The sequence below is a fragment of the Hyperolius riggenbachi genome, chromosome 4 (assembly GCF_040937935.1).
Source record: "Hyperolius riggenbachi isolate aHypRig1 chromosome 4, aHypRig1.pri, whole genome shotgun sequence".
Classification (NCBI taxonomy): Eukaryota; Metazoa; Chordata; class Amphibia; order Anura; family Hyperoliidae; genus Hyperolius; species Hyperolius riggenbachi.
The window spans coordinates 159,088,433-159,116,229 of NC_090649.1; the positions used below are offsets into that span (position 1 = coordinate 159,088,433).

Consider the following 27,797-nt stretch of genomic DNA (forward strand, 5'->3'; position numbering starts at 1 on the left):
TTTTGGATCATTAAATGGTACCGTATTTTTCGGAATTTAAGACTCTCCAGAATATAAGCTGCATCTAGGTTTAGAGGTAAAAAAATAAATAAATCAACGAATAAAAGCAAAATACTTATCCTAGGTGTGTTTATAGTTCGGGGGCGTCTTCTGGACCTTAGATGTCTCTAAAGGTAGCCATACACTGGTCGATTTGCCATCAGAATCGACCACCAGATAGACCCCTTTCTGAACGAATCTGATCAGAGAGGGATCGTATGGCCGCCTTTACTGCAAACAGATTGTGAATAGATTTCAGCCTGAAACCGATTCACCATCTGCCGAGCTGCCGCTGTCGCCTGCCCCCGCCCCCCCCCCCCCCCCCCCGCATACATTACCTGAAGCCTGGTCCTGGGCATCTTCTCCACATCACGGCATCCGCGTATAACTAGTTCAAATAGAGCGCCCTCTATTTGTACTTCCGCTGTCACTGCAGTGACAGGAAGTTATACACGGATGCCGTGATGCGGAAGGTGATGCGGAGAAGATGCCGGGAGCCAGCTTCAGGTAATGTATACCTGCGTCGATCGTACGCCGCTAGCGATGCGCTCCCTACCCACGGGCGATCAACGGTAATTTCCCGCACGGAGCGATCGACGGGACCGATCTATTTCGGAATGAAATCGATCGAAATTTAGCGTTTAGCGTGAACGATTTGACAGCAGATTCGATCCCAGTGATCGAATCTGCTGTTTATCGGCAAGTAATCGGCCTAGTGTATGGCCAGCTTTAGCGAGTCTATGTAAGCTACACTGACTAGCTACACTACACTAACCTCTGCTGCTCCTACCAGTTACACTGCACTACATTGCACTACACTACACACTACACAAGACTAGACTACACACTACACTGCACTACACTAAACTATTCACTACACTAACCCCCTGCTGCCCTCCCAAATAAACTACACTGCACTAACAATTCAGCTCTAACCCATTGAGTGCTGGGCTCCTCTCACATCTTGCTCTGGTTCGGCTTCTCTAAGCGTTCCACACCCACTCGTGCCCCCCAGTTTTGGGGAAGAAAAAGTGCATCTTATATTCTGAAAAATATGGTATCTCATGTCTTTGCTTCCAGTTAGACATTCAAAATGCTCAAAATCTAGCTGTTGCTTGACTTAATGTCACAGAGGCACGGATCAAATGAGATGAAAATGTTAGATAACTGCCGTATAAACATTACATCCAGTGTGTCCGGACTGGCAAACCTGGAGTTTGTGAGTAGATGATGTGCACTTTATATGCCAGCATGGCACATTTCAGCTGCCAGGAGCTGAATTAATAGATTGTTGGTCGGTAATAGCAGGGTTTTATCCTGATTACATGAGAAATCACACACTGTTTTCCCATTCTCTGTAGGGCTCTGAGTATTTTCATTTTGGCTGTTATGCGACATGCCGGGAATATGATGAGGAAAATTACAGCTACAATAGTTTGCGTAGCTGGTAATTGGGTTTGAAAAGCCAGAAATGACTACCTTTTTATTTATAGCTGCCAACATGTCATGTAGACGTTACAGTACAGCAATATAACAGATGCTGGACAACCAAGGACACATTGATACAACAGAGATGAATGGCAGACTGAAGGTGTTGTCCAAGGTAACCACGGTTTTCATCTTCTGATAGATCATATAATTATTAGATTACATATAATACTTTTCCTTCAGGAAGATTGTGTTGGTGTTTGAGAAAGAGCATCAGCTGTGGCAGTCTTCTTTGTTTCACCATGTACAGGTTTCTTTCCAGGAGTAAGTAGAGTGATTTCTTATCAGAGATGGTATTCTGTTAGCTACTGACCTTCTCTTACAGACTTTGAATTTTTGCCCGGAAAATATATGGCCCATGGTTGTGTAGCGGATAGCACTCTTGCATTGCCGCTCTCGAGTTCTTCTAGGTTTGATTCTCACCAGTATACTATCTACATGGAATTTGTGTATTCTTTCTTTGTTCGTGTGGGTTTCCTCCAGGCATCGGTTTCCTCTTCCAATATCACAGGCATAACTTACCGTAGACTATGGTAAGGGCATTAGACAAAGATTATTGTAGGGAATTCACTGTGAGCTCCTCTGAGGGAAATTCAGTGATACCACGAATTTTTGTTCATTTAGTCCATTATACAAATAAATCTTGCTCTCCACACTTTCCTGGATACCATGTAATACTATACTAGAAAATGTAACTGTACGGTTCTCAGAGAGAGTGCTACATAGCTCCTAACTGTTCTTTTCTCAGAGGGACAGTCCCTCTTTGGGAACCCAATGCCTTTGTCCCTCTTTCTTCCTCATTTGTCCTTTCTGGACTGTTGTACAGAACTGTTTAAATATATGTATTACTCTAACCTATTCTACCCTAAATGTGTTTAGACTCTAAATGTTATTCACATTACTTAAATGGGTGTATTTCTTATTTTCAAAAGCTAAAATGAAGGGAAATTAATTATGACAGAAAGGAACAGTGTGGTTTGAATGATAAAACTACAACTTTTGCTTTTGAATTCTTTGTGATATGCATGGTAAGGGGCGTGGTTAGAAGTTTGGCAGGGGCGTGTCTTTCTTATTACAAAATGTTGGGAGGTAAGGTGTAGCATAATGACCAGTAGATATGGTCTTGGTCTGACTACACCGTGACTTTACTAAAACGGATGTCCTAGGAAGAGAAGAATCTGCAGGGGTGTGTCCAGCATCATTCTGCATCTATTTGACATACAACAAATGTGGCAGATTTGTGTGTGCCAATGAATGAGCAGAGTATGGTAGAGGCAGTGCTAAGCCTGTTTTATCACTATCAGCTCCTTACAAAAGGACAGCAGCTTAACATCTGTTTACCCTATAGCATCAGTACAGGAAGATGTTCAGAGCTGAATTCTTATGCTGGGTACATACGTTAAGTTTTTTTGTGCGATTTTGCGACCCAATCAGAATTTTTCGGCACAATTCCGCACTCGATTCTCTGATTTTCATTCGTTTTTCTTATCTTTTTCCATTCACCGCTATGAGAAATGGAGCTTGGAAACGATCGGGAGCAATATCGGACATGACGGATTTTATCTATCTGATCCATCTATTGCACAGAAAATCGGAGCTTGTGTTCCCAGCATTAGGGCATGTAGCCAGAACAGAATTTCTCAGGGCTACAATACAGTATGTGAGCCTAATGCTGGGAACACATGGAACGATTTTCCGTGCGATAGATGGATCAGATAGATAATGTCCGATATTGCTCCCGATCGTTTCCGAACTCCATTTCTGATAACGGTGAATGTAAAAAGATAAGAAAAACGAATGAAGATAAGAGAATTGAGCGTGGAATCTAGTGCAGAGTCGTGCTGAAAAAACGATTGGGTCATAAAATCGCACGAGAAAACGTAACGTGTGTACCCAGCAGCATAAGAATTCAGCTCTGAACATCTTCCTGTACTGATGCTATAGGGTAAACAGATGTCAAGCTGCTGTGCGTTTGTAAGGAGCTGATAGTGATAAAGCGGGCTTAGCACTGCCTCTACCATACTCTGCTCATTCATTGGCACACACAAATCTGCCACATTTGTCGTATGTAACGTAACGTGTGTACCCAGCATAAAATTCCAATATTCATTTCATTTTTTAACTAGAATAAACTCACAGGTAAACTAGGGTTAGTGCACTAAATTTCCCCTCAGCCTGCACGGAAAGGACTCGTGCAGGTGCAGTGCAGCCACACTCATATTTGAATGGGAATACGGTTGAGAAGAATAAGGGGGTACAATGAGGCAGGGGAGAGGTCGATGAGGATACAGAATCACCCAGAGGCTTCCCTCTACCTTGTTAAGCAACTTTTTTTTATTATCTTTCTTTTTTCACACATGTTTTTTAAAGAGAACCTGAGGCGAAAGAAGTCTCAAGTTTTTATACTTACCTGGCGCTTCCTCCAGCGCTCTTGATCACGCTTCTGTCCCCCGGCAGCCCGGTACACTGGCCAAGTCATGCTTCATTGCACATGCTTGCACTCCCCTGTCGCACTCCCGTGCCCGGAAGCGCGACAGCACGGTAGTTAGTAGCAGTGATCCGTCAGAGTAGCGGCCATCCAGTGGGGGACAGGAGTGGCCTCAAGGGGGCTGGAGGAAGCCACAGGGAAGTATAAAACCTGAGACTTCTTTCATCTCAGGTACACTTTAAAGTGTAACTGTCGGGCATAAAATAAAAAAATCAATTCTTTATTTTTATCTGGTAAACAAGTAATAAGGATGCTAACCAGGCAATCCAAAAGTTAAAATCACTGTTACTTTTCTTGTTGATAAATGATCAGTCCCCAGTTTACCTGACTCTTTTTTGGTACACACAAAATTTGGTACGCACAAAGGAAGTTGCAGGGCATGCTGGGCTGTCCTTTTTTGCTTCTCGATTTCTCCTCAAACTTAACCAATGCAGCCTGATTAGCTGAAGCCTCTTCCCCTCCTATATTTCCCTCCTACACCTCTGTTCCTCTCTGATTGGCCAATATTTCTCATGCTGAGACAATGCACTTTCTATAGTGGAGGGCAGGCAATGCATACACAATCAGGCAGAGGAGAGTAAGGGAGGAAATGACATCAGGATTGGCTTCAAAATAGCCACAGTTAAAATGGGAAATGCTAAGAAGGATTTTTTTTTTTTTTTTACTGTAGAACAATCACTAAAATCAAAACGAGGACAGTGCAATACATACAGAATGTAATGTAAGTAGAGCAAGTATTTATCTACTTATATATGTACATTTTTTTCTGAGATATTATGGCTGCCAGCTCCTCTTTAAAGAGACATTGAAGTGTCATAAAAATCATCTTTTTATTTAAAAAATGTGTTTAACATGCTAGCCCTACCTAAAACGCCGCATCCCTGCAGCTGTTATGTAACTAAATCCCCCCTAACTCCCCCCTCCCTCTCCCCCGTAAAATACACGACTTTCTTGGTCGTGGATTTTGCTGCTGGAGGAGGCAGAGCTTTCAGCCGCAGCTCTGCCTCCATTTGCGTCTATCAGCGGCGGATCTCCGTCTCTCCCCCGCCCCTCTCAGTGGAGGAAGACTGAGAGGGGCGGAGGAGAGGCGGCGATCCAGGCTGATAGACGCGCTGAGAGGCAGAGCTGCGGCTCATAGCTCTGCCTCTCACGGAAGCGCTGCCCACATTGCCCCCCAGGGAGTTTGGGGAGATTTAGTTAGATTACAGTGACGGGGATGCAGCGTTTTAGGTAGGGCTAGCATGTTGAACACATTTTTTTAATAAAAAGATGATTTTCATGAGACTTCAGAGTCTTTAAAGGGATACTGTAGGGGGTCGGGGGAAAATGAGCTGAACTTACCCGGGGCTTCTAATGGTCCCCCGCAGACATCCTGTGTTGGCGCAGCCACTCACCGATGCTCCGGCCCCGCCTCCAGTTCACTTCTGGAATTTCTGACTTTAAAGTCAGAAAACCACTGCGCCTGCACGCCCGTGTCCTCGCTTCCGCTGATGTCACCAGGAGTGTACTGCGCAGACACAGACCATACTGGGCCTGCGCTGTGCGCTCTTGATGACATCAGCGGGATCGAGGACACGGCAACGCAGGCGCAGTGGTCTTCAGACTTTAAAGTCTGAAATTCCAGAAGTGAACCGGAGGCAGGGCCGGAGCATCGGTGAGTGGCTGCGCCAACACAGGATGTCTGCGGGGGACCGTTAGAAGCCCCGGGTAAGTTCAACTCATTTTCCCCTGACCCCCCTACAGTATCCCTTTAAGGACTAATTTAATACTTCTCTGAAGAAAATGCTTACATGTAACACACTGCCAAGTTGTGCTATTTCTATGTGAGACTTGTTCAGCTCAAAGTGGACAGAGGCGCCAGGCAGGTTAAAATGATCTAAAAACAACTAAAAAGGAGGAGTACAGGTGGACTTACCTCCTGAAATGATGGACAATCGAGATTGTTCAAATCGCAAATATCAATTTATTTTGGCACTCCGCAACGCGTTTCGCAGGTATAACCCGCTTCATCAGGCAAGGAGTGCAAGCTCAAAAAGGTCCAATAGTGGCAATGCGCCTCTGAGGCGCATTGCCACTATTGGACCTTTTTGAGCTTGCACTCCTTGCCTGATGAAGCGGGTTATACCTGCGAAACGCGTTGCGGAGTGCCAAAATAAATTGTTATTTGCGATTTGAACAATCTCGATTGTCCATCATTTCAGGAGGTAAGTCCACCTGTACTCCTCCTTTTTAGTTGTTTTTAGATCATTTTAACCTGCCTGGCGCCTCTGTCCAAATTTGCACAGTATATAGTCCACCTTGGGTGGAGGGGACTGTCCCCTTCTTTCTATCTACAGAGAGCGACTTCTTAAACCTGAGTGGGGTCAGGTTCTAATACTCCCCACCTGCATTTCAAGTGGTTGCCTATGTGGTAACCCGTGTTTGTGAGTATATCCACATATGTTAATTATTTCGCCAACAATTGTTAGACTTACTGCACTATATTGGGCTCTCGGTTTTTCTTTTTGTTTCAAGTTGTTCAGCTCAAAATTGTTTCTTTTTTCCTATTAAGTAAAATAAGTGGAGTTTAAAAAAAGGAAGAAAACTGCACAGGGAATTTTTTTGTTTTTTGACTTTGCAGTGAAACATCAAGCGGACAGGGGTGTTATCAATTATTTCAGAAGAAATCTGATAAATATCAGAGAGCAGTGTGTTGATCGCTGCTCCGTGACTGGTCAGGGAACTAATTGATTGACCCATAAAAGGTTATCTAAATATTGGAAAATAGCCGCAGGGGAAGCTTTTCAACCAACTTCTACACTCGTAGCATGAGATTATCTCCCTATCTGAATGAGAAACCAAAATAAAGGCAGTTTTATGTATGTTGGCATACTTTTAAATGTAACCATAAAATGGAGAATCCTCCAATTCTGAACAGTCTAGCTAAATGGAAGGACCAAACAGCCTGAGTTGAATGGCTCAGTGCATACAATTACTAAGCAAAGTAATTATCCATATGAGAAGAGGTTTGTCATATTGAAGTTTTGAAGGCAAGGATAGCTGTAATCACTGTCCACCAAACAGTACATACAAAGTAGTCCTTATTCGTTATAAAGAATAAAGACCATGCTGAGAATCCCCCATGAAGAGATGGACTGGTCCAAAACTTGTCGATTCTGTCAGATTTCTACTACCTATTGTAAGTGATAGGAACATAGGAGAAAAGTAATTTGTAGCTTTTACTCTGGAAGAAACTTATTTCTTACTAGCTATTTAGCCTGGCGCTAGGGCTGTGACGTGACCCCAGGGCACATGGCTGCGTTCCATGCCGTACGTGCTGCCCGCCACGCACACCAACGGCCGCCCGCTCCCCTGGCCCTGTCCTCCTCCTGTCCCAATGGCTACACATGCGCAGTAGCCAAAACACACAAACACAGGGACAGGAGGATGACGCAGGGAAACATGGGGTTTTATCATATAGGATTTGTATGTGTTAACATGTATTTTAAATTTTAACATTTTTCGTGATAGTGGTCCTTCAAGTTAGCAGTTACATAATATTGTGTATATAATTGATATGCTTGCTAGAAAGGATGCTGTTGTCAAAATGCTATTGGTACACCTTATGAAAAGAGCAGCCTTGTTGAGCACTGAATTCTGTAGCCATAGAACTGAACAGTAACATTTTATTCAGTTTTTTAAATAGTATTTTCTTATTTCCTCTTGTATTGTTCAGGATTTTTAATTGCTAGATTTGATAACTGATCTCACAAAGGTGGGACCCGCTGTGGTTTTATCTTATTAATGTGAAGGCTTTCCATGGTTGATCGCACTAACTTGATTAAAGTTCCAGCTGTCAGTAATCCCAAAGGGCCTATTCACACCTCTGCACTTTCATATGTGTGTTAAAAAAAATGTTCAATGTTTTATGCACGTACCGTGTACGTGGGCAAATACACAGTTTAACAAGCATATGTGTGAAATTTTCACATAGAAGTGAATAGGAAGGGGGTCCTACTTAAAATGCATTGTGATCTATTAAAATGGACAAGTGTGAACAAGAAACACAGCTTAAAGCTAAACTTAGGTCATTAATGCCAGTACAGATCTTGTGGATATGAACCTATGGTACATCAACACCCATTTTTAACAATCTTTGTAAGTACGTTAAAAAATCCATTTGGAATGTGTATTGGCTGTTAATTCCTGCATAGAAATCACCTCCAGGGTTGGTTAACCAGAACTGAGTGGAAGCCCCTTCTCTTCAGTGAGTACCCGTAATTATGAAGTTCCACTTCAACCAGGTCATGTGATCCAAGCAATGCATGCTTTCCATGGGAAAGCGTTAGGAAGTGAAGCTAAGATCATTTCCTGTGCTTAGAGCACCAGACCATGATGGTGTCAAATTATTCTCTCTTAGTAAAGCTTGTCACATTCAGCACATTTATGAGTAACAATAGAAGCATACTAGAATACTGCCTCGAATGAAGCCTTAACTGGTGAAACAGCCGTTAGGCAAACAGTGCCCCTGAACCTACTGCTACAGCACCCCTCAGGTTTGTGCACTCCTCCTTACCCTGTATAGCATGAGCTGTATGCAACAGTAAATCACAGCAGTGCTAGACCTTGCCTCTCTCCTTTTATAAGTACTCTACACTACTGGATCCAGAGCACGCTGACAACGAGTCAAGGTTACAATGAGCCGACACCCAAAGCAACCTCCTTTAAACAATAAAATGATTGCAGCTTTAAATATGGAAGTCTTGTTTATTTCATAAAACTCAACCAATTACATCCTAATAACGGGTAATGCATATTAAAATAATGAAAGCATTGCAGGAATGACTACAGATCTCATCTGTCTGAATATTGGCGATGAGAGAATCCATATGGGAAGAAATCAAAACACTATGTTATTCTTTATTTGGCCAGAAATATTTTACAAAATGGGAATAGCTTTAAGAAAGAAGTAATAGGGCTAGACTTACAAGCTGCAGTGACAGATCATTGAATAACAAGCTGTGTACCACCTCACTGTTTTCTGTATAACATCTGTAGCTGCATAGCTATGCCTTTCCCAGAGACGAACTTTACTCTCTTCTGAATGAAAGTACGAATGAATGAATGAATGAATCGTTTGGAGACAAAATCTAAGGAGCATTTTAATCTACAGCGGAGCTAAGCATTCTGCCACTTCCACCCTTTTCACATCACATTAATGACTGCACCGTTATCATGTCTGTAGACTAGAGACTGCCCCTTGGGTACCACCAGAGGAATAGTACATCGGACTCGGCTGTGAGCCTGCCGTGTTGGACTGAACCATTAAACATGTTTTTTGTTTTTTTTTCTGGGTTAGTGCTGTTTCAAATAGCTGAGAACCAGGTTACGTACAATTCAGTCTCCTGATGTTTAGTGGATTAGAGTGTTGTGGTTTTTTTTTCCATCGTAGGATGACAACACAGCTTTTGCTCAGAGTTTCGGCTTAGTGCATTCTGCTCAGCTGTTTAGATTTATTCTGCAATGCGAAGCAGATCTTGTCAGGTACAATAACTATCATCTGAGAGGCTCCCGAGATACAGACGGACTTTCCTAGAGCTGGAATGGCTTCCCTGCTGGCATCTGAGATGTACCATGTGGTAGGAAGTGTAGCCACTTCACAGAGATTCAGGCTGGCACAAATGGGTTAGTAGCTGGTATAAACTTTGTGTCTGTCACCTTCCTGGGACCATGTCTTTAGTGTTTTCAAGTGTCCTCAACAGTTGGATCTTTGTGTTGTCCTTTGTCAATTTTGTAATTTCCACTATTTTGTATTTCTGTATCTCTAAGTGGCTGAAGATGATTTGTGGTAACTGTATTATGTCTTAGTTCTATGAAATGTTGATTGCAATAAATCCCATATCTGGATGTTTTCTATAGACTGCACAATGTTCATAGCCAGTCATGCACTAATGTTCAGGATGCCCGTGCTGTCACCGTGCATTAGCCCATCGCTGCCTTGAGTCCATTAATTACACATTTAACTATCCATCTCATGACAAAGCGAGAGCTCATCCCCGTCTTTTAAAGAATGGATTGAATCCGTCTAACAGTCTCAGATCATCATAAAGACAATGCCGTTTTCTTCTTAATGGTTGTACATTTGTATCCGAGCTCTGAAAAGTTCCATTTGTTCCAGCGGTTGGAAATTGAGTTTACTCTGACTCTTGATATTGTTCCATTTGAGATGTATTTTATTATTCATGGGGGGTGATCGTTCTTTCTTCAGTGTGACAATATGTGAGAGTCTTTCTGCCTCACTCTGCACATTAGTATTCCAGTCATTTTCTCGGAGGTGCCAGAGATAACAATATTGCACGAGTTTGTTTGTGTCTACACAGGAGACGGAAAGAGATCCATAACACACAGAGACTGCAATGTTGTAAAGCGTAAAGTAACCTCATATGTTGATCTCTAACTCCATTTTTAATCAATATTTGTTACTCTCAATGTTTGTTTTGGGTTGTTTTTGTTTCTTTTTTAAATTAGGAAATCTATCATCATAAATCTTGGTTTATTACATGTCAATATATTCAAAGAAATAGCTACTTGTTTTAGTAACTTGATATAATTGGATTGCTTTATGGCATTATTAATTAATTTCCTGAATTCATTTATTTGCGTTTAAACGGGTCAGCTGTCTTGGCTTGCTATTGAAAGTTTGATGTGGCTCTGTAAATTTATAAGCTATAGGCTTTCTATACACCAGCGGTTCTGGATGGAAGCCTGGTTTTCAGGGGCATAAAGAGATAATTTGCATATATAGTAGTGTGCATTGTGGGTAACCACGGTTGCTCACTTAAAGCTGAATTATTGCAAATACCTTCTGTTTTAAAAAGGCAAACTACACTGAGCATTGCTTTTTAGAAGCAGGAGGGCTTTTCGGTCTCTTTTAGTCCCCTGTACTTTTCTAGTAGTTTTGGGTCACCCCGAGCTGCTTGGGTATTCTATTATTGTAAGTTTGTGTTTTATTAACGGTAGTAAGAATTTTATGAAATGTATGTTAATCTACAGTGTAAAGGGGATAAATATTATCCTAGTGAAGTTTGATGGTATTGTGCAGCTGTAATGACATCATTCAGGTTGAGTAAGGGGGATTAGTACATTTTGTGGTGTATTTTCCAGCAGCTTGTGTTTTGATCGAATGCCTTTCCACCTTCAGGAGCATTTAATGGGGCAGCTAATGAGCGGAGATGATGCTCAGAGACCCACTGGAAACAATTATATTCCACTTTTCATCAGGTTAGAGCAGCCAGAATCATGAAATACAAGTTTGTGTTGGCTGTTGTTAATTGCATGATGATCTCTGTGTAATTAAATCAGAAGTTATAGCGTGGTTTGCTATGTGATAGTATAGTATGATCTGGTATAGTATAGTATGATGTAGCATGGGATGTCCTTTCACATAATTAAAGGACAACTGAAGTGAGAAGTATATGGAGGCTGCGATGTTTATTTCCTTTTAAGTAATACCAGTTTCCTGGCAGCCCTGCTGGTCTATTTGGCTGCAATAGTAATAATAATAATAATATAATCACACCAGAAACAAGCATGCAGCTAATCTTGTCAGATCTGACAATAATGTCAGAAACACCTGATCTGCTGCATGCTTGTTTAGGGTCTATGGCTAAAAGCATTATAGGTAGAGGATAGGCAGAGGATCAACAAGGCAGCCAGGCAATGTGCATTGTTTAAAAGGGAATAAATATGGCAACCTCCATATACTTCACACTCCAGTTGTTATTTAAATGCAGTTACTTTGATGTGTATTAATTCAAGCACCTAGAAAAATTGAGTCAGTCTCAGGAGCTCAGCTATTGAGACCACCTTTGCAATAAGCCCATTTGCCAAATTTCCTTGCTACTAAATATTCCACAGTCAACTATTAGTGGTATTATAAAGGGGTTGAAGCAGTTGGGAACAACAGCAACTCAGCCACAAAGTGGTAGGCCATGCAAAATCAAAGAGCAGTGTCAGCACATACTGAGGCACTTGTCGCACAGACGTCGCCAACTTTCTGTTGGGCCACCTCCAAACTTTATATGTCCTTCAAATTAGCTCAATAACAGTGCATAGAGAGCTGCATGGAATGGGTTTCCATGGCTGAGCAGCTGCACCCAAGCCTTACATCACCAATAGCAATGCCAAGCGTTGAATGCCGTGGGTTAAAGCATGTTGCCACTGGACTCTAGAGCAGTGGACATGTGTTCACTAAAATAATGACCCATGGATTTCTGCCAATCAGATGGACCAGTCTAGGTTTGGAGGATACCAGGATAATGGTAATTGCCTAACTCATTGTGCCAAGTGTAACATTTGGTGGAGGGTGGATTATGATGTGGGATTGTTCATCAGGGATTAAGCAAGGCCCTTTACTTCTGTTGAAAGGAACTCTGAATGCTTTAGAACACAAAGACATTTACGACAATTTCATGCTCTCAATTTATTTCGAAAGATTTGGGGTTGGTCCCTTACTATTTCAACATAACTAAGCACCAGGTTCATAAAGACATTAATGAATTACTTTGGAGTGGAGTAGCTTGACCGGCCTGCACCCAGGTCATCCAAATACTTGTAGTGTGTGTATGTGTGCGTAAATCTGCGTGTGTGTGTGTGTGTATATATATATATATATATATATATATATATATATATATATATATATATACAATCCTGTGGTCCTGGTTCTCATGACTGAACTGGGTAATCTGTGACAACTCTGCCTTTCACTAATAAGGGCCAAATACCTTGGAACAGCTGTCTGTAAGTTGTATTATACGTCGACCCTAAAAAAATATTGAGCTATGAGTTTCATTGTAAACCAGTAGTTCTGGATTTGATGCATTATTGGAGTTCCTTATTGCTCACATACTTTCTGTTTTAAGAACACAGCATTGTATTTTGCATATGTTTTTTAATTATGACTTATTAGTTCATGTTAGCTCTTTACAAATTCCTAGTGTTTTGATGCTCTGTAACGTAACTGGGTACTCTGTAGCATTCCACCTTGCAAGTTTTGCCAATAGGGCCATATTAACCACCCTGGCGTTCTGATTAAATCGCCAGGGTGGCTGCGGGAGGGTTTTTTTTTAAATAAAAAAAAAACTATTTCATGCAGCCAACTGAAAGTTGGCTGCATGAAAGCCCACTAGAGGGCGCTCCGGAGGTGTTCTTCCGATCGCCTCCGGCGGCCAGAAGTAACACGGAAGGCCGCAATAAGCGGCCTTCCGTGTTTCGTTTACCTCGTCGCCATGGCGACGAGCGGAGTGACGTCATGGGCGTCAGCCGACGTCCTGACGTCAGCCGCCTCCGATCCAGCCCTTAGCGCTGGCCGGAACTGTTTGTTCCGGCTACGCTGGGCTCGGGCGGCTGGGGAGACCCTCATTCCCCGCTGCACGCGGCGGATCGCCGCGGTGCAGCGGCGATCAGGCAGCACACGCGGCTGGCAAAGTGCCGGCTGTGTGTGCTGCTTTTTATTTGGTGAAAATCGGCCCAGCAGGGCCTGAGCGGCAGCCTCTGGCGGTGTTGGACGAGCTGAGCTCGTCCAGACCGCTCAGCTGGTTAAGCCATATGTTTCACTGATGAAGGCAAAAAAAGCCTGAAACAGCTGTCTGTGAGATGGATTATATGACTCTATAAAATGAGTAGACCGCGTGCATATTTACTCACTGGCTTAAAGTCATGCATTTATGGAAGTAACGTCTTTCTTCCCATGAATATTTGCAAATAACTTGTGTTTTCAGAAGGCAAATTGTATTTAGGTGAAAAAGCTGTGTACAAGATGAGAGCTTTGGAAGCTATGCTGACTTTATTCTTAAAAATACCAACTTCCTGACTGTATTGTTGATTCTCTATATCAATGGTGTCAAACTCAAATATAAAGTGGGCCGAAATTAAACACTTAGACCAAGTCGCGGGCCAACCTCAATGTCTAGTGGCCACCTCCTTCCCTTATAGAGTTTCCTGTCTAATGCCCCCCCTTTATACAGTACCCTGGTGTCTAGTTGCCCCCCTCCCTCCTCTAAACAGTTCCCTGGTGTCTAGTGGTCTTCCCTCCCCTATACACTGCCCTAGTGTCTAGTGCCCCTCTCCTCTATACAGTCCCCTTGTGTCTAGTGGTCCTCCTTTCCTCCCCTATACAGTTCACAGTGTCTGGTGGTCCTCCCTCCCCTTTATAGTTCCCTGGTGTCTTATGGGCCCCATCCCTTCCCTATACAGTTCCCTGGTTTCTAGTGGTCCTCCCTCCCCTATGCATTTCCCTGATGTTTAGTGGTCCTCCCTCCCCTATAGAGTTTCCTGGTGTCTAGTGGCCCCCCCTCTCTCCTCTGTACAGTTCCCTAATGTCTAGTGCTTCCCCCCTCCTCCCCGCTTTAAGGCTTCCCTGGTGATCTAGGGCTTCACCTCCAATATAGCGTTCCTGGTGGTCTAGAGTGGGAAAAACATAATGCAACATGGGAAGACCACTTGGGGGCCAAAGTTGATTGCTCTTACAGGCCAGATTTGCGGGCTGGAGTTTGACATCTATGCTCTACAGCTAGTACCTTCTGAGACACCCCCTGGAACAGGCATATACTGTAGGTCAGGAAATTCAGAGGTGAATCAGCACACCTGATCCATTCACTTGTTTCAGGTGAAAGATTCACAAAGTATTGTAGCCAGACAGCCAGGAGACTAGCACCTCTTAAAGGAAGTCCAGATTGCAGCCTCTATAGCTCTCTGATGCAAGGTGGGTATCCCCCAGACTGTAGGCTGTCAGCATGAAGGTAGGTACTTCGGAGAGCACTTAAAGAGACACTGAAGCGAAAAAAAAAATATGATATAATGAATTGGTTGTGTACTATGAATAATTACTAGAAGATTAGCAACAAAGAAAATATTCTCATATTTTTATTTTCAGGTATATAGTGTTTTTTCTAACATTGCATTATTCTATAATATGTGCAGATTACACAACACTCAGCATTCAAAATGATTCTTTCAGAGCAGTCTGTGAAGTAATGACATCTCCTCTGGCAGAGGAAAAGTAAATAGTCCAGGAACAGTTGAGATAATAGTCAGATAACAGCCCTCTCCACGACTAACTTAGTCGGAGAGCTTAATGGCTTGTTTGCATAGAGATAACAACTGGAGTTTCTCAACTCTTCCTGTACTGGAAACAATTAGACTGATGTATCTGATCTTAATGTTTTATTTCTTAGCTGTACTACACATACAAATCATAATATCATATTTTTTTTTTCGCTTCAGTGTCTCTTTAACCTGAGGGACATTGCTGCATTTGTTCCTGTCTTATTAGGCCTAGAAAGATATCATTGCTTTAGAGTGAGATTCTTTATGTGAGTTGCCTACTCCATATAAACTATATACTTGTACTTAATTTTTTATAACATTAATACAGTATCTATCTGTGAATCCCTTCAGATTTGGCAGAACAACATTCTGACCAGCTCCTTAATTGATCCATAGTGAATTTTTAGTTACACTTGCTCATTAAATTTTATGAGAACAAGTTCATTGTTGAATCATTCACAGGGGAGGCAGAGCAGGACATTAGGCAGCCAGGAGAGTCATTGAATAAAGAATACAGGGATGCTTTTCAGATTCCAGAGTTTTTTTGTAAAAATCTTCTGCACAGCATGTTCTGAATAATCCTGTGTGTGTTCATCAGACATCCTTCAGATATTGTAGCATGTCAGGGGACAGAGAAGATGAGAGCAGAAACATCCATGGCAGCTAGTATTGGGTCCCGGAGCAGGGGAGCCCAGCTTTCCCCTACCCTTTTACCTGTATTTGTTAGTTTTGCCTGTTACCTCCAGACACCCCCAGACACTCCATGTTTTGCTGTGTTGGGGCTTCCTTGTGTGACCTGCAGTTATAGCTTAACTCAACTGAACAAACCATATTCTCAAAGTAATCAATGTTAATAGCATAAAATATAAGTATTACCTTCGGAAAAACTGGTGCTAAAGTCAAGCAGATACCCAGATCAAGGAGTCAAATTAGTTGAACTGCTCCTCTTCTGCATCTGCTTAACATTGGTTGGACTGCAAGTGTCCTAGATCTGGTCTTGATAAATCTATGGCAGATTTTAGTTTGGCAATGTATGCAAGTTTTTGGAAACCAATTGGCATAATGTATTGTTGTTTTGGAGCTGTTTTACATTGGGGCACGTCTGAATAGAGAGACCAAATCCTGGAACATGCTTTCAATCATGATTGGCCAATCACTTACTAATTTTACCACCTCTATGTAGTATAAGGATCAGCAGTTATTGAATACTGTGAGCAGATTGTGCAGGTAACACCTCATATTACATGGAGGTGGTAACATTAGTCAGTGATTGGCTCTTCGTAATTGAAATTGTGTACCAGGCATTAGGGTACATATATAACCACACACACTTTCAATGTTTAATTGGACAACCAATGACTACTTTTACTGCTTCCATGCATTATGAGAGCTTACAATTTGTTCATAGTATTCAAATCTATTAGCCCTCATACTCCATTGAGCGTATATGCATATGAGTGTATGTGCACATGAGTGTGTGTGTTTATGCATGTGTGTGAGTGTGTATGTATATGTGTGTGTGAGTGTGTATGTATATGTGTGTGTTGTCTGACAAGAATGCATTACTAATGGAAGCGGAGTATGAAATCATTGCTCCTATATATGGATACAGATGATCAGTATAATCAGAGATGTGTAATTACACTGTGTCGCAAATAAATAAGGGTAAATGGGAATGCATGATGTGCGGTTCCCTGGAATTCAGCTAAATCTCTGATTTTAATTGAATTGACTGACAGTGGGTTGGAACTGTAAGCTGTTATTCCTTAATAATCTGCCTGTCTATCAGCTTTCAAGAGGGCTTTCCCCTTCCCTGCTGCCAGCGGAAGCAGCATTGCTTTGTAGATTGCAGATTATCCTTCTCCATTACCCGAATAGCTGCCGCATGTGTATATTTTAATGGTTTATTTATTTGTGATCTAAATTAAATGCTATCCTTTGATTATTCAAACCGGATGGCAATGCAGGGAGATGCTTATTGCTGTATGAGGTTAGACTGGTGTATAAAGGGTGTGTGAGAAAGATGCTGTGTATGTAGTCACTGCTGATGGCAGAAATGACTGCTTTTTCAGTCATCTAGCTCAGTGATTTCCTCCCAATTCATTTGTCTGGCAATCAGTTAACTGTGTTGTAGTCATTTTCTTTGAATAACAGGCTCCCTTTAGTAAATACAGGAACATCTTAAAGGACCACTACCGCGAAAAAAGTAGGCAGTTAAAAAATGTGACAGATGACAGGTTTTGGGGCAGTCCATCTTTTTAAGGGGGATTCTCAGGGCTTTGTTTTCAACATCATCTTTGTTTTCAACAGCATTTCCTGAACAACAGTTGCAAAATCTAACTGACATAATAGTGTGCAAGTGATTAGGGAGGTCGGTTGGTATCTTGCAATTTTGGCAGTTAAACTGCTGTTCAGGAAATGGTGTTGAAAACAAAAAAAGCCCTGAGAATCCCCCTTAAAAAGATGGACTGGCCCAAATCTGTCACATTTTTTAACTGCCTACTTTTTTCGCGATAGTGGTCCTTTAAAGCAGGCGTCAGGAACCTTTTTGGCTGAGAGAGCCATAAACACCACATGTTTTAAAATGTACTTCTGTGAGCCATACAATATGTTTCAAACTGGGACAGTGTGCATGCGCAGCAGAGGGCTCATGTCCCTGTTGCCATGGTGATGTGTATACAGTTGATTCGCCAGGCAGTGGAAGTGTCAGACACGTCTTCAGCTTCTCTTGGGTTTCAACAACATCAGCAATTTCCCCAAGAGCCACAAAGGAGAAATACCGACTAACAGCTTGTACAATTAGCTTGTACAATTAGCTAGCTGACTTGGGGGTTGATTCACTTTGTAGGATGAAATCCCTGCAGTTTGGCCCAATAGGTTGCCTGACTGTCAAGTTGCAGGAAGCCTATTGGGCCAATAAAAGTGAGGGGACCTTGTCCTACAAAGTCACTGGACCTGACAATTGGAACAGTCATTCGTTTTGAGTAGCACTAGTAAGTCACTAGTGCATGCTACAGCAGTAGTGTGCCTACTTTGAAAATGTTACTTGCGCTGCTTGAGTGCGCAGGCACGTGGCTTTCCCACTCGGGATCACGCTCCAGTCGCCAGGAGCATTCTGTGCTTGCGTAGTACTTTTATGCCTGTGCAGAACGCTGCCAGCAGCATGGCAACTCTTAGCGAAATCTGCTTTTTATTAATTTGCCTGATGATTCCTTTACAGGATCACTCCAGCAAAAAAAAGTAGGCAGTGGAAATCTGACAGAACTGACAGGTTTTGAACTACTCCGTCTCCTAATGGGGGATTCTCAGGGTTTGCTTTGTTTTTAGAAGCATTTTCTGAACAACAGTTTAACTACCAAACTAGTAAGATACCAGCCATCCACCATACTCACTTGCACACTATTTTGGTAGTTAGACTTTGCAACATCTTTTCAGGAAATGCTTTTGAAGAGAAAGAAAACCCTGAGAATACCCTATAAGGTGATGGATTAGTCCAAAACCTGTCGATTCTGTTAGAATAAACTGCTTACTTTTCTCTCTGGAGCGGTCCTTTAAAGAACACCTAGGTTGAAAGGGATATGAAGGCTGCCATATGTATTTCCTTTTTAACCACATCAGTTGTCTGGCTTTCCTGCTGGTCGCTTTGGCTATTGTAGTAATTGGCTCACACACCTGAAACAAGTATATTGCTTGCAACTAAAATCCGACTAGATTAAGTCAGACTTTAGTCATAAACACCTGATCATCATGCTTGTTCAGGGTCTATGGCTTAAAGTAAAAGAGGCAGAGGATCAGCAGGACTGCCAGGCAACTGGTATTGTTTAAAAGGAAGGCAGCCTCCATATCCCTCTCAGTTCAGATATGCTTTAACCTTCCTGGCGGTTCGGGGTAAGCCGCGCAGGAGGTTTTCTCAGGCCCTGCTGGGCCGATTTGCTTAATTTTATTTTTGCTGAACGCAGCTAGCACTTTGCTAGCTGCGTCAGCACACCGATCGGCGCCGGTCCGCGCTCGATCGCTGTTATCCGCTCCGCCGCGCCGTGAGGTCTACTTCTAAAAATGGTGCTGCGGTAATTTGGGCGCCGAGGAAAGTCGCTAGTACAATATGGGTAAAATTACTGAGTGCCGCTATAGCTGTAAATAACATTGCGGTCTATGGCTGGTGCCAAAATTACCTGCTTAAATGTGTGAGTAGCCACCACTGGCAACATTTGAACTATATAACAAAGGTTGCTTACATACATAGTTGTCAATGCTTCCTTATTTTCAGATTTTGTACAGCATTTCCGCGACATCGCCTAAACATTCATTTTACTGCATTTTACTGCATCTGACATCTGAGCAAGCCTCAAGCTCACTGTTCTCCCACTTCCCCCGCCTGTGGGAAGCAGCTCCACTGTGCACCGCGCATCAAGGCAGCCACAGTACAGAAGAGAACAATTTTTAGGGACTGATAAGGAGCATGTATTGGCTTTATATGCTAATTGTATGGTATTAAAGAGACACTGAAACAAAACAAAAATGATGATATAAAGATTTATATGTGTAGTACAGCTAAGAAATAAAACATTAGGAACACAGATATACTGTAAGTCTAATATTGTTTCCAGTACAGGAAGAGTTAAAGTGTACCCGAGGTGACATGTGACATGATGAAATAAAAATGTGTATGTACAGTACTAAACATATTAATAACCAAGGTGTTTTACTTGTTTTATTTTGCTGCCTGAAAGAGTTAATTTTTAATGCGAGAAATTACAGCTTCTGTCTTGTCAGTACCTTGTCAGGAATATAGTAAACATCACTGATAAGCAAATTACAGCCATAAAAGTTTTCCTGGCAAAATACAGTTTTCTACATATTTCTGAAAGCAGAGGGAGAGAGAAAGGGTCAATATAGTTCATGTATTTTCATTTAGGGACACTTAATAGACTGCAGCCGAGCAGTGACAACAAAACATTCAATCTACTTTTTAAATGTTTAAATATAAAATAAGATCCTGGGATGTCTATTAAAGTCATTTTTAGGAGTAGGAGGAAAAATATAATTGTTTAGCTCATCAGTTTATTTTCACCTCAGGTTCACTTTAAGAAACTCCAGATGTTATCTATGCAAAAGAGCCATTGAGCGTCATGACGTTCAAAGTCGCAGAGAGATCTGTCTTCTGAAGCTTACCTCAAGTGTCAGTCACTGTATATTTGTTTTCTCCTCAGAGGACAGGTCAATATAGTTCACTGGCCTGCTCTGTAGAATCATTTAGAATGCTGAGTAGTGTGCAAACTGCAAATATTAGAGAATGATGCAATTTTATAAAAACACTATAAAACTAAAAATAAAAATATGAGAATATTTCCTTTGCTACTAATGTTCTAGTAAATATCCATACTACACAATCAATTCATTATATCATAATTTTTTTTTTGCATCAGGGTCTCTTCAAAAAAGCTGTGAGCGAATAAGAAGGCGTTTTTGGATTGCAGTGTTTTAACCAGTGCTAAACAGATGCTCCTGGCTGGCTCCCACATCACCAGCAGCGAATGGGTGGGGGGGGGGGCTATATCCCACCCAACCCCACCAGTTTACTGGAGGAGAGGCCATCAGGGAATGGGTGTACATACTCTAGAGTTTTAGATCACTTTGGGAAATTGTGTTTTTTCATTATTATTGTAGTAACAGCTGGGTCCATTTTCAGTGCGGTGCTTTGTGTTGCACTTCAAAAATATTAATTGTTTTCCTACTTTAAGTATGCCGGAAGGGACTTCCAGCATACTTAAAGTAGGAAAACAATGAATATCTCCCTGATAGTAATTGTTTTCCAGATTAACCAACCAACAATTCATTGATCCCCTGCCTCTCTCACTTCTGCCCAATCAATAAAAAGAGCAGCCTCCCCTAATGTTTCAGTTTTGATTGATATTTCAATAGAAAGGTTGATTGAGTGGAACATAGTACTGATTTTTATTTGATTCAATGTTATTATCTAATTAAAAATATTTCTTAGTGGACGGCTTGCTTTGGTCTTGCCACTGATACAAGATCTGCACATGAAAGTGTTACTGGATTTGGGGCTTACTAGGCCCTCTGGCTGGAAATAAAACAATGTGTGGAGATGATGTTTGTATTGCAATGAGGATAATATAGCTCATTTTTTATGGGGAAACTTTAAACTTGTTATGAAGCCATATATATATACAGTAAAGTACTTACTTTAAACGTGTTGTTATGTAGCCATCTATACACAGTAAAGTCCCTCAGGCACCCAGAAGGCATGCCTGAGGGATTAGTGGTGACTCTATTTTGGGCTGATTTTCAGGCTGGGAAAATACTTACCAAGCCAACGATGTCTAGCAGCCTTCCAGCAGTTCCTAGCAGCTTCCGACGTCCATGCACTGCTCCCAGCGTGTCATGTGACCCGATGCAGGTCAGGTGACACGCCGCCTTCCATGCACGGAGGAAGCCGAAAAGCTGCTAGGAGCCTGCTAGGTGCTGCAGAAAGGCTGCTAGTCTTTGCTAGAGGCTTGGTAAGTATTTAGTCGGGAAGTTTGTGCTTTATGAGCCGGTTGCTCAAGCAACCAGCAAGCCCATGTATCTAATGCTTGTTAGGGACAAGAAACTAAAGTCTTTCTTAAACAACTGGTTGTCATTAATGGCTTAGCAATAGGGGGTGCAGAGGGGCCCTCCCTCAATGGCAGTATTGGTTCTTTATTGATCCTGTGCTGGTAAGAATCCCTCTATAGATGCTGTGAACAGTGGTAATCATTAATAAACTGTTCCCCATATCCTGCTTGCACTGCTAATACTGTGGCTGTCCTCTGCGTGTTTTGGAGAAGCACATGAGTCGTTACGTATGGAGTGGTCAGGGGACCCCAAAGTAAAACTTGCACTGGGGAGCAGAGTTCCTTAGCTACACCACTGCTGGTTGCATAACATTTTAGCAGCAGTAGTTTCAGCCAAAGTTTTTCCTATAATGTAATGTCTTTTACTGTCCCTGTTGCAGGGCTTAGCTTTCTCTTCTTTGCAGGACTGTTTTAAATTATAAACATTGTTGGCTTTCACTTCATTGACTGCTTATTTCAGATCCGGCTGCAGCATTTTTATTGGGTCCGTGTCAGGATTTTAACTTGGCCAATCCAAACATTTAATTTTATTTCTACTCAGCCATTCAGTTGTAAAATCGATTTTATGTTCTGGATCTTAGTCTTACTGCATAACGCAATTACGATTCAGTTTCAGCTCATGGGCAGATGACTGGACATTCTCCTGAAATGGAATGCAGAGTGTTCTTTATATGTTTGAGGGGTTTTAGAATTAGTTAAAAAAAATAAAAATAAAACAGCTTTTTTATTTTTCAAATTTGGAAAATATAACCAAGTGATACTGACTTGTTAAGCTTTGTCAGTTACCAAGTCTGGGGACTTTGCTTTTGTAATGTTAGAGACTTCTTTGCTGCACCAGTAGAGCAGCAGCCTCTTCTACTCAGCAGTACGCCAAAGAACAAAACTCAACTTTAGTCCCGTGTTTGTTCTATTCCATATGTTTACTATTGATAAAATGTACAGCCTGGCATGAGTGAAACCCTGTAAAATCTATTGATTGCTTAGAAATTACCATCTACATGACCAAATAAAAGTTGACAAACCCTAACAGCAGGAGCTGGGAACATACTATGGCTATTGGCTGGGCTGCATTTGGTACATATGGAATTTGTATGTTCTTTTCATGTCTGCATCAATGGGTGTCCTCTGGGCACTCCGGTTTCCTCCCACATCCCCACAACATACTGGCAAGCTGATTGCCCCCCATTCCTCCGAACTGGCTTTAGACTATCATAGGGATGATAAACAAAGAACATTTATATTGCGGTTTTCTCCTGGCAGACCCAAAGCCTCAGAGCTGCAGCCACTAAGGCAGTAGCAGTGTTAGGGAATCTTACCCAAGGTCTCCTTACTGAATAGGTGTTGACTTACTGAACAGGAAGAGCCGAGATTCAAACCCCGGTCTCGTGTGTCTGAGGCAGAACCCTTAACCAATACACTATCCAGCCACTGACCTAAGATTATGGTAGGGACTATGGACACTGTAAACCACTGTGAGAGATGTCAGCTCTATATAAATACACAATAATTATGTAGAAGAAATATATGCTTGCAGGACATGTGTATGCTAACCAGGGTCGGACTGGGACACTAAGGCCTGCACTGGACCCCGGGACCAGTGAGTATAACAGTAGTTCAATCATTGTTACCATTGCAGCCTAAATAATTGATCTCTCATCTAGCCAGACACCAAATTTTCTCAGATTTTTTTGTGGGATACCTTCATGCAGGTAAACAAGTTGCTAGGGTCCATGGTCTCTTTCACATAAACTGCTGAACTGTACACCTTTTGAGCAGTCTAGCCTTCCCTCTGCTGGCCACCAAGCACCTATTGGCTCCAGTTTAATGCAGCCGAATGGCAATGTTTGTAACTGCGGCAGCAAAAAAGTGCATCATGTGATTCAATGCCTCTTTACTGCCCATACCAAGCACTAGTAAGTAACCGGCCAGTGCACAGGAGCAATGTACAGGTGGTTTATGCCTCCTGTGTGAAGGAGGCCTAAGAATATTATTTTGGCAAATAGAGTTTTGTAGAGACATATTTGAAGTACAACCGTAACAAGAGGAATATGGAGGCTGCAATATTGATATCTTTCAAACAAAACCAGTTGACTGGCTGTCCTGCTGATCCTCTGCCTCTAATACTTTTAGCCATAGACCCTGAACAAGCATGCTGCAGATCAGGTGTGTCTGACATTATTGTCAGATATGACAAGATTATCTGCATACTTGTTTCTGGTGTCATTCAGACACTACTTCAGCCAAATAGACCTGCTGGGCTGCCAGGCAACTGGCATTGTTTAAAAGGAAATCAATATGGCAGCCTCCATATCTCTCTGGCTTCAGTTGTCCTTTAAGTAGAGGACGTTTTAGTTCAGGTTTGCTTTAAGTACACCTGTACCTGTGCCTCCTAAAAGTACCTTAGAAGGTGGGTGTTAGCAATCCATTTGGAGGCAAGCAAATAAGTATTTCATTTTTTTGATGCAAAACAACAAACCCTTTACAAGCGAGGCACATATTGCATGCTGAGCTTTTTCTGAGCATTCATTGTCATTTATATGTTTGAACTGCTCAAGTAGGATTTATATTTGAAGTTTTATTTCATTTGGATGGCTTAGGAACAAAGCCTGTTCATATTTTTCCTTCACACCTGGTTAAATCCAACCCTCCACCCTATGCTAGTAACCTCCAATCATGAATCATACTTTTTTGGAATGTATTCTTGAGAATACAAGAATACAAGTCCGAGTTTAATTCACATCTAATCTACATTACACTGTCTGCGTAAAGCATAAAAAGTAATGATACAGAGCAAGAATAGCCTTATTATGGTTTTAGTACAATGACGTCACAAACGTCTTATTTTGTTGAACACGTTTTCCATGAAGATATATGGGTGCCAAATGTATTTATTTAATGACTACTTACAGTTTGTAGTAGCAGTTAACACAATAATAAATACTTAAAGTGGGATAAAACTCTGACATAACATTCAATAAAAATGTGTTTTCCTACTTTTTATCACCCATACAGTTACCATATTTGCCTTTGTGCGCAAGTAATATTGTCGGTTTACAAATTACAAGTTCCCAATGTACAGTTTATCTGCTCTAAAAGCTGCCATTGCATTTTATTGCATAGCTGCTGTATTTATATACAGTATTAACATCTATGTAGTGATCACTTCTCAGCTCTCTGCTTCTACAGTAGAGAGAGCTCATTTTCAGCACAGCTAGGAATGCATACTAATTGTAGCAGTCAATCGAATGTAAACAAAATATAATGGTATCACCTCTTCGGATGTGGCAGAAAGCTTTCCATTGAAGAAGATGGTGCTGTGTTTAACTGTTTGAATGCTTTTCTGCTACAATTTTTTTGCGGTAGCAGATTTTATGCTGTAAATCTTTTAGAGCAAGGAAGAAATTATAAGTTTCATACCACTTTAATAGGACATAAAGCTTTGGTGTTTTTCAATACTTTGTTCTCAGAATGTGGGTTTATGGGCGATTATGAATAATACAAGCAACACAAATTACAGAAACATTTAGTCAATGGAATTGCAAGAAAATTGCATACTAAACACAGCGCTGAAGCAATTTTTTTTGCAATTTCCCTGTTTATTATTATTATTTTTTATTTTTTGCTAATAATTGGACAAAGTTGCAAATTGTGCAAATTGCATTGTGAAAGCGAGTGATCGCATGAAAATCACGCCAATATGCATGAAACGCCACTTTGGTGTAAATACTAAATAGAACATATGATTGTATTGTTTGCATTTGGGATCACCATCATGATTTACAGTGGAAAATTAGCCAAAATCTCCCTCTATACAAGTACTAATTTTAATTAGGTATAGAATACAGGGATTTGCCTGACAGAACAATAATTATTGATGTGGTTTACGGAAGAATTTCTTGTGCTTTATTCTGTTTCAGAGACAGCTAATAGATGAGGTTGTTGCTGCCGATAACATTTGTTGAACAAAGCTGTGCGCTGCTGTTGTGAACTGCTTGAACCTCTCTTTTGAATGCATTATTATGCTTGTCACAGTAACAATATAAGTGTGGATTGGGTCCCTCCGTGTTGCAGATTTGTTGTTTATGAGGTCGCATAGTCCTCAGCTTGACTGGATATAACTAACCTGATCCAGGATGAGAGAGATGTGGACAGGGAACCTGTTATTTCTGAATAGAATGCTCAGGGCATACCATCCATGACGTCAAACCTGCTCTGTCCATAAAAGCCGCTACATGCTTGCTGGATTCTCTAAAATCAATGCTGCCATTATTTTACAATTTAGATGCGCCCAACTGTTGACTTTTAGGGAGTCATTTATATTGTGAAGAGAAAAATTGTGAGGAAAGAGAATTCCTAATGAGTGTTGTCAAGGTGCTGAGGTGATCAGTACAATGCACTGGTGACATGAACTAGCGGCATGCGTGCTGAGTGACATCACAAGCGAGAAGCGTGATGTGAAGATCAGACCGGTTTACTCTATAAAGACCTGTCAGTGCAGCAGAGAGCAGGGAAAAGGGATGCACAAACTCCAATGGAATCATTAAAACTTAAAACAGACTTCTTCCCGTTCTGATAACAGTATATCAATCTAAACTTAAGACAGACTTATTCCCAATCTGATAACATTATTTCAATCAAATCTTGCTGTGTCCTCCAGCTCAAGCTAGGATGATGAGGGTTTCAAGGGGAAAGGGTAATATATCACATGCTACACTATTAGTGGCTCCTCTGGGGAGTGATCCATTTGACATACTTCATGTTATATGAATTGTTACCGGTCTATTTAAATTGTACCAATGTAATATTAAATATGAAATGGTATGCATCAATTCTATTCTGCTACATTATTTGTAGCTGACTTAAAAAGTCAACCAAGTACCATTTGTAGTACCCAGGGAATCTCAATAGCACATTAAATATGCATGCTAACAATGTGGCTCATTGATAAAAAAAAACTTCAATTTCACCTTTTCTTTTCACATTTAAAAGTTTAGCAGAGGGTTTTATTGCCCTACTTCTACGGCATGCCTGACTGCAGAAGTTTCAGGCAGATAAAGACTGATGTACTTATTTTATTTTATTGTGCACATTAGTAGAAATCAAACAAAAGCTTACATCAGCGGGGGAGAGGTGGGTAGATAGAATACTGTGCTTCAAAGGGTTTACAGAAGTCACAGATGTCTTCACACCTTCACCTGGATAAATAATGGGCAGCTAGAAGGGAAGGGAGAGCATGGCGGCTCTGATCCCTAACCCTTACTTTTCCACTTGACTTTAAACACTTCCTCATGCCTAACTTTACCGCTCCCCGTAATTTTAATACGTACAAAACAAACAAACAAACAAACAAAAATCACCTTAATGCTATCCTTCGGACGATAACCAATAATAATAGCCTTGCCTAACCCTAATCCTTTTAATTGATGCCTACCCTAGACTGTTATAACTATCCTCCACCTCCACTATCTCCTAATCCTAAGCTTCCTAACCAAAGCCTAACCCTAACCATTCCTGGTCTTCATCATAGGCACCAAATCTTTCCCCCACTGGGCAATATCATCAGTGCTGTTTTTTTGGGAGGGTAACAGCTAAATACCAGCTCCAGAATTAACCTCTATTTATTTTGAAGTCAGGTGCTTGGGATCCAGCACCCAAAATCAGAGTTAATACATGTAGCTAAATTGGAATTAACTTTTTTGCTCATTGGATCCCTTTGTTTTAATAAATCATTCTGGGGGCGTGGTTTGGCAGGGGGCGTGGTTTGGCGCTGCTCGAAGATGGCCGCGTAAGAGACACTCTCCGCCACAGACCCGCTCTTTTACTCAGCCTCCGGCTAATATGAGCACCTCCAAAGCTCCTAAGAAGTGCCAGACGAACCCTAAGAGCACCGGGAACATAGAGACACCGGCATCTAAATCAATTCCGGAAATCTTCCGACAACAGAAGTCCGGACAACCGGGGCCTACTAATAGCAATATGGCGGCGGCTCCTCTTAAGCCCAACGCTGCGCAACAAAACGAGCTAATAGACTCACAGACCCGTTCTGAGAAGGGAGTCCTAGACAGACTGAATACCATGCC

At 41.6% G+C, this 27,797-nt stretch overlaps 1 protein-coding gene across 9 annotated transcripts in view; it reads left to right on the top strand.

Moving 5' to 3' along the window:
• The window catches only part of PLCH1 (phospholipase C eta 1), a 359,933-nt gene that overhangs the window by 157,072 nt on the left and 175,064 nt on the right, over window positions 1-27,797 (top strand). For 3 of the 9 annotated variants that reach the window (XM_068280867.1, XM_068280869.1, XM_068280872.1), the window contains exon 1: window positions 9,119-9,679. The exons of 2 other annotated variants lie outside the window; for them this stretch is intronic. In XM_068280867.1, the coding sequence (XP_068136968.1) occupies window positions 9,598-9,679 (82 nt within the window). In that variant the 5' untranslated portion in view covers window positions 9,119-9,597. Of the gene's footprint in view, window positions 1-1,550; window positions 1,643-9,116; window positions 9,680-10,402; window positions 10,423-27,797 lie in introns of those variants that run through there. 4 more of the 9 variants (XM_068280870.1, XM_068280873.1, XM_068280864.1 and 1 more) reach the window with 4 other exon arrangements.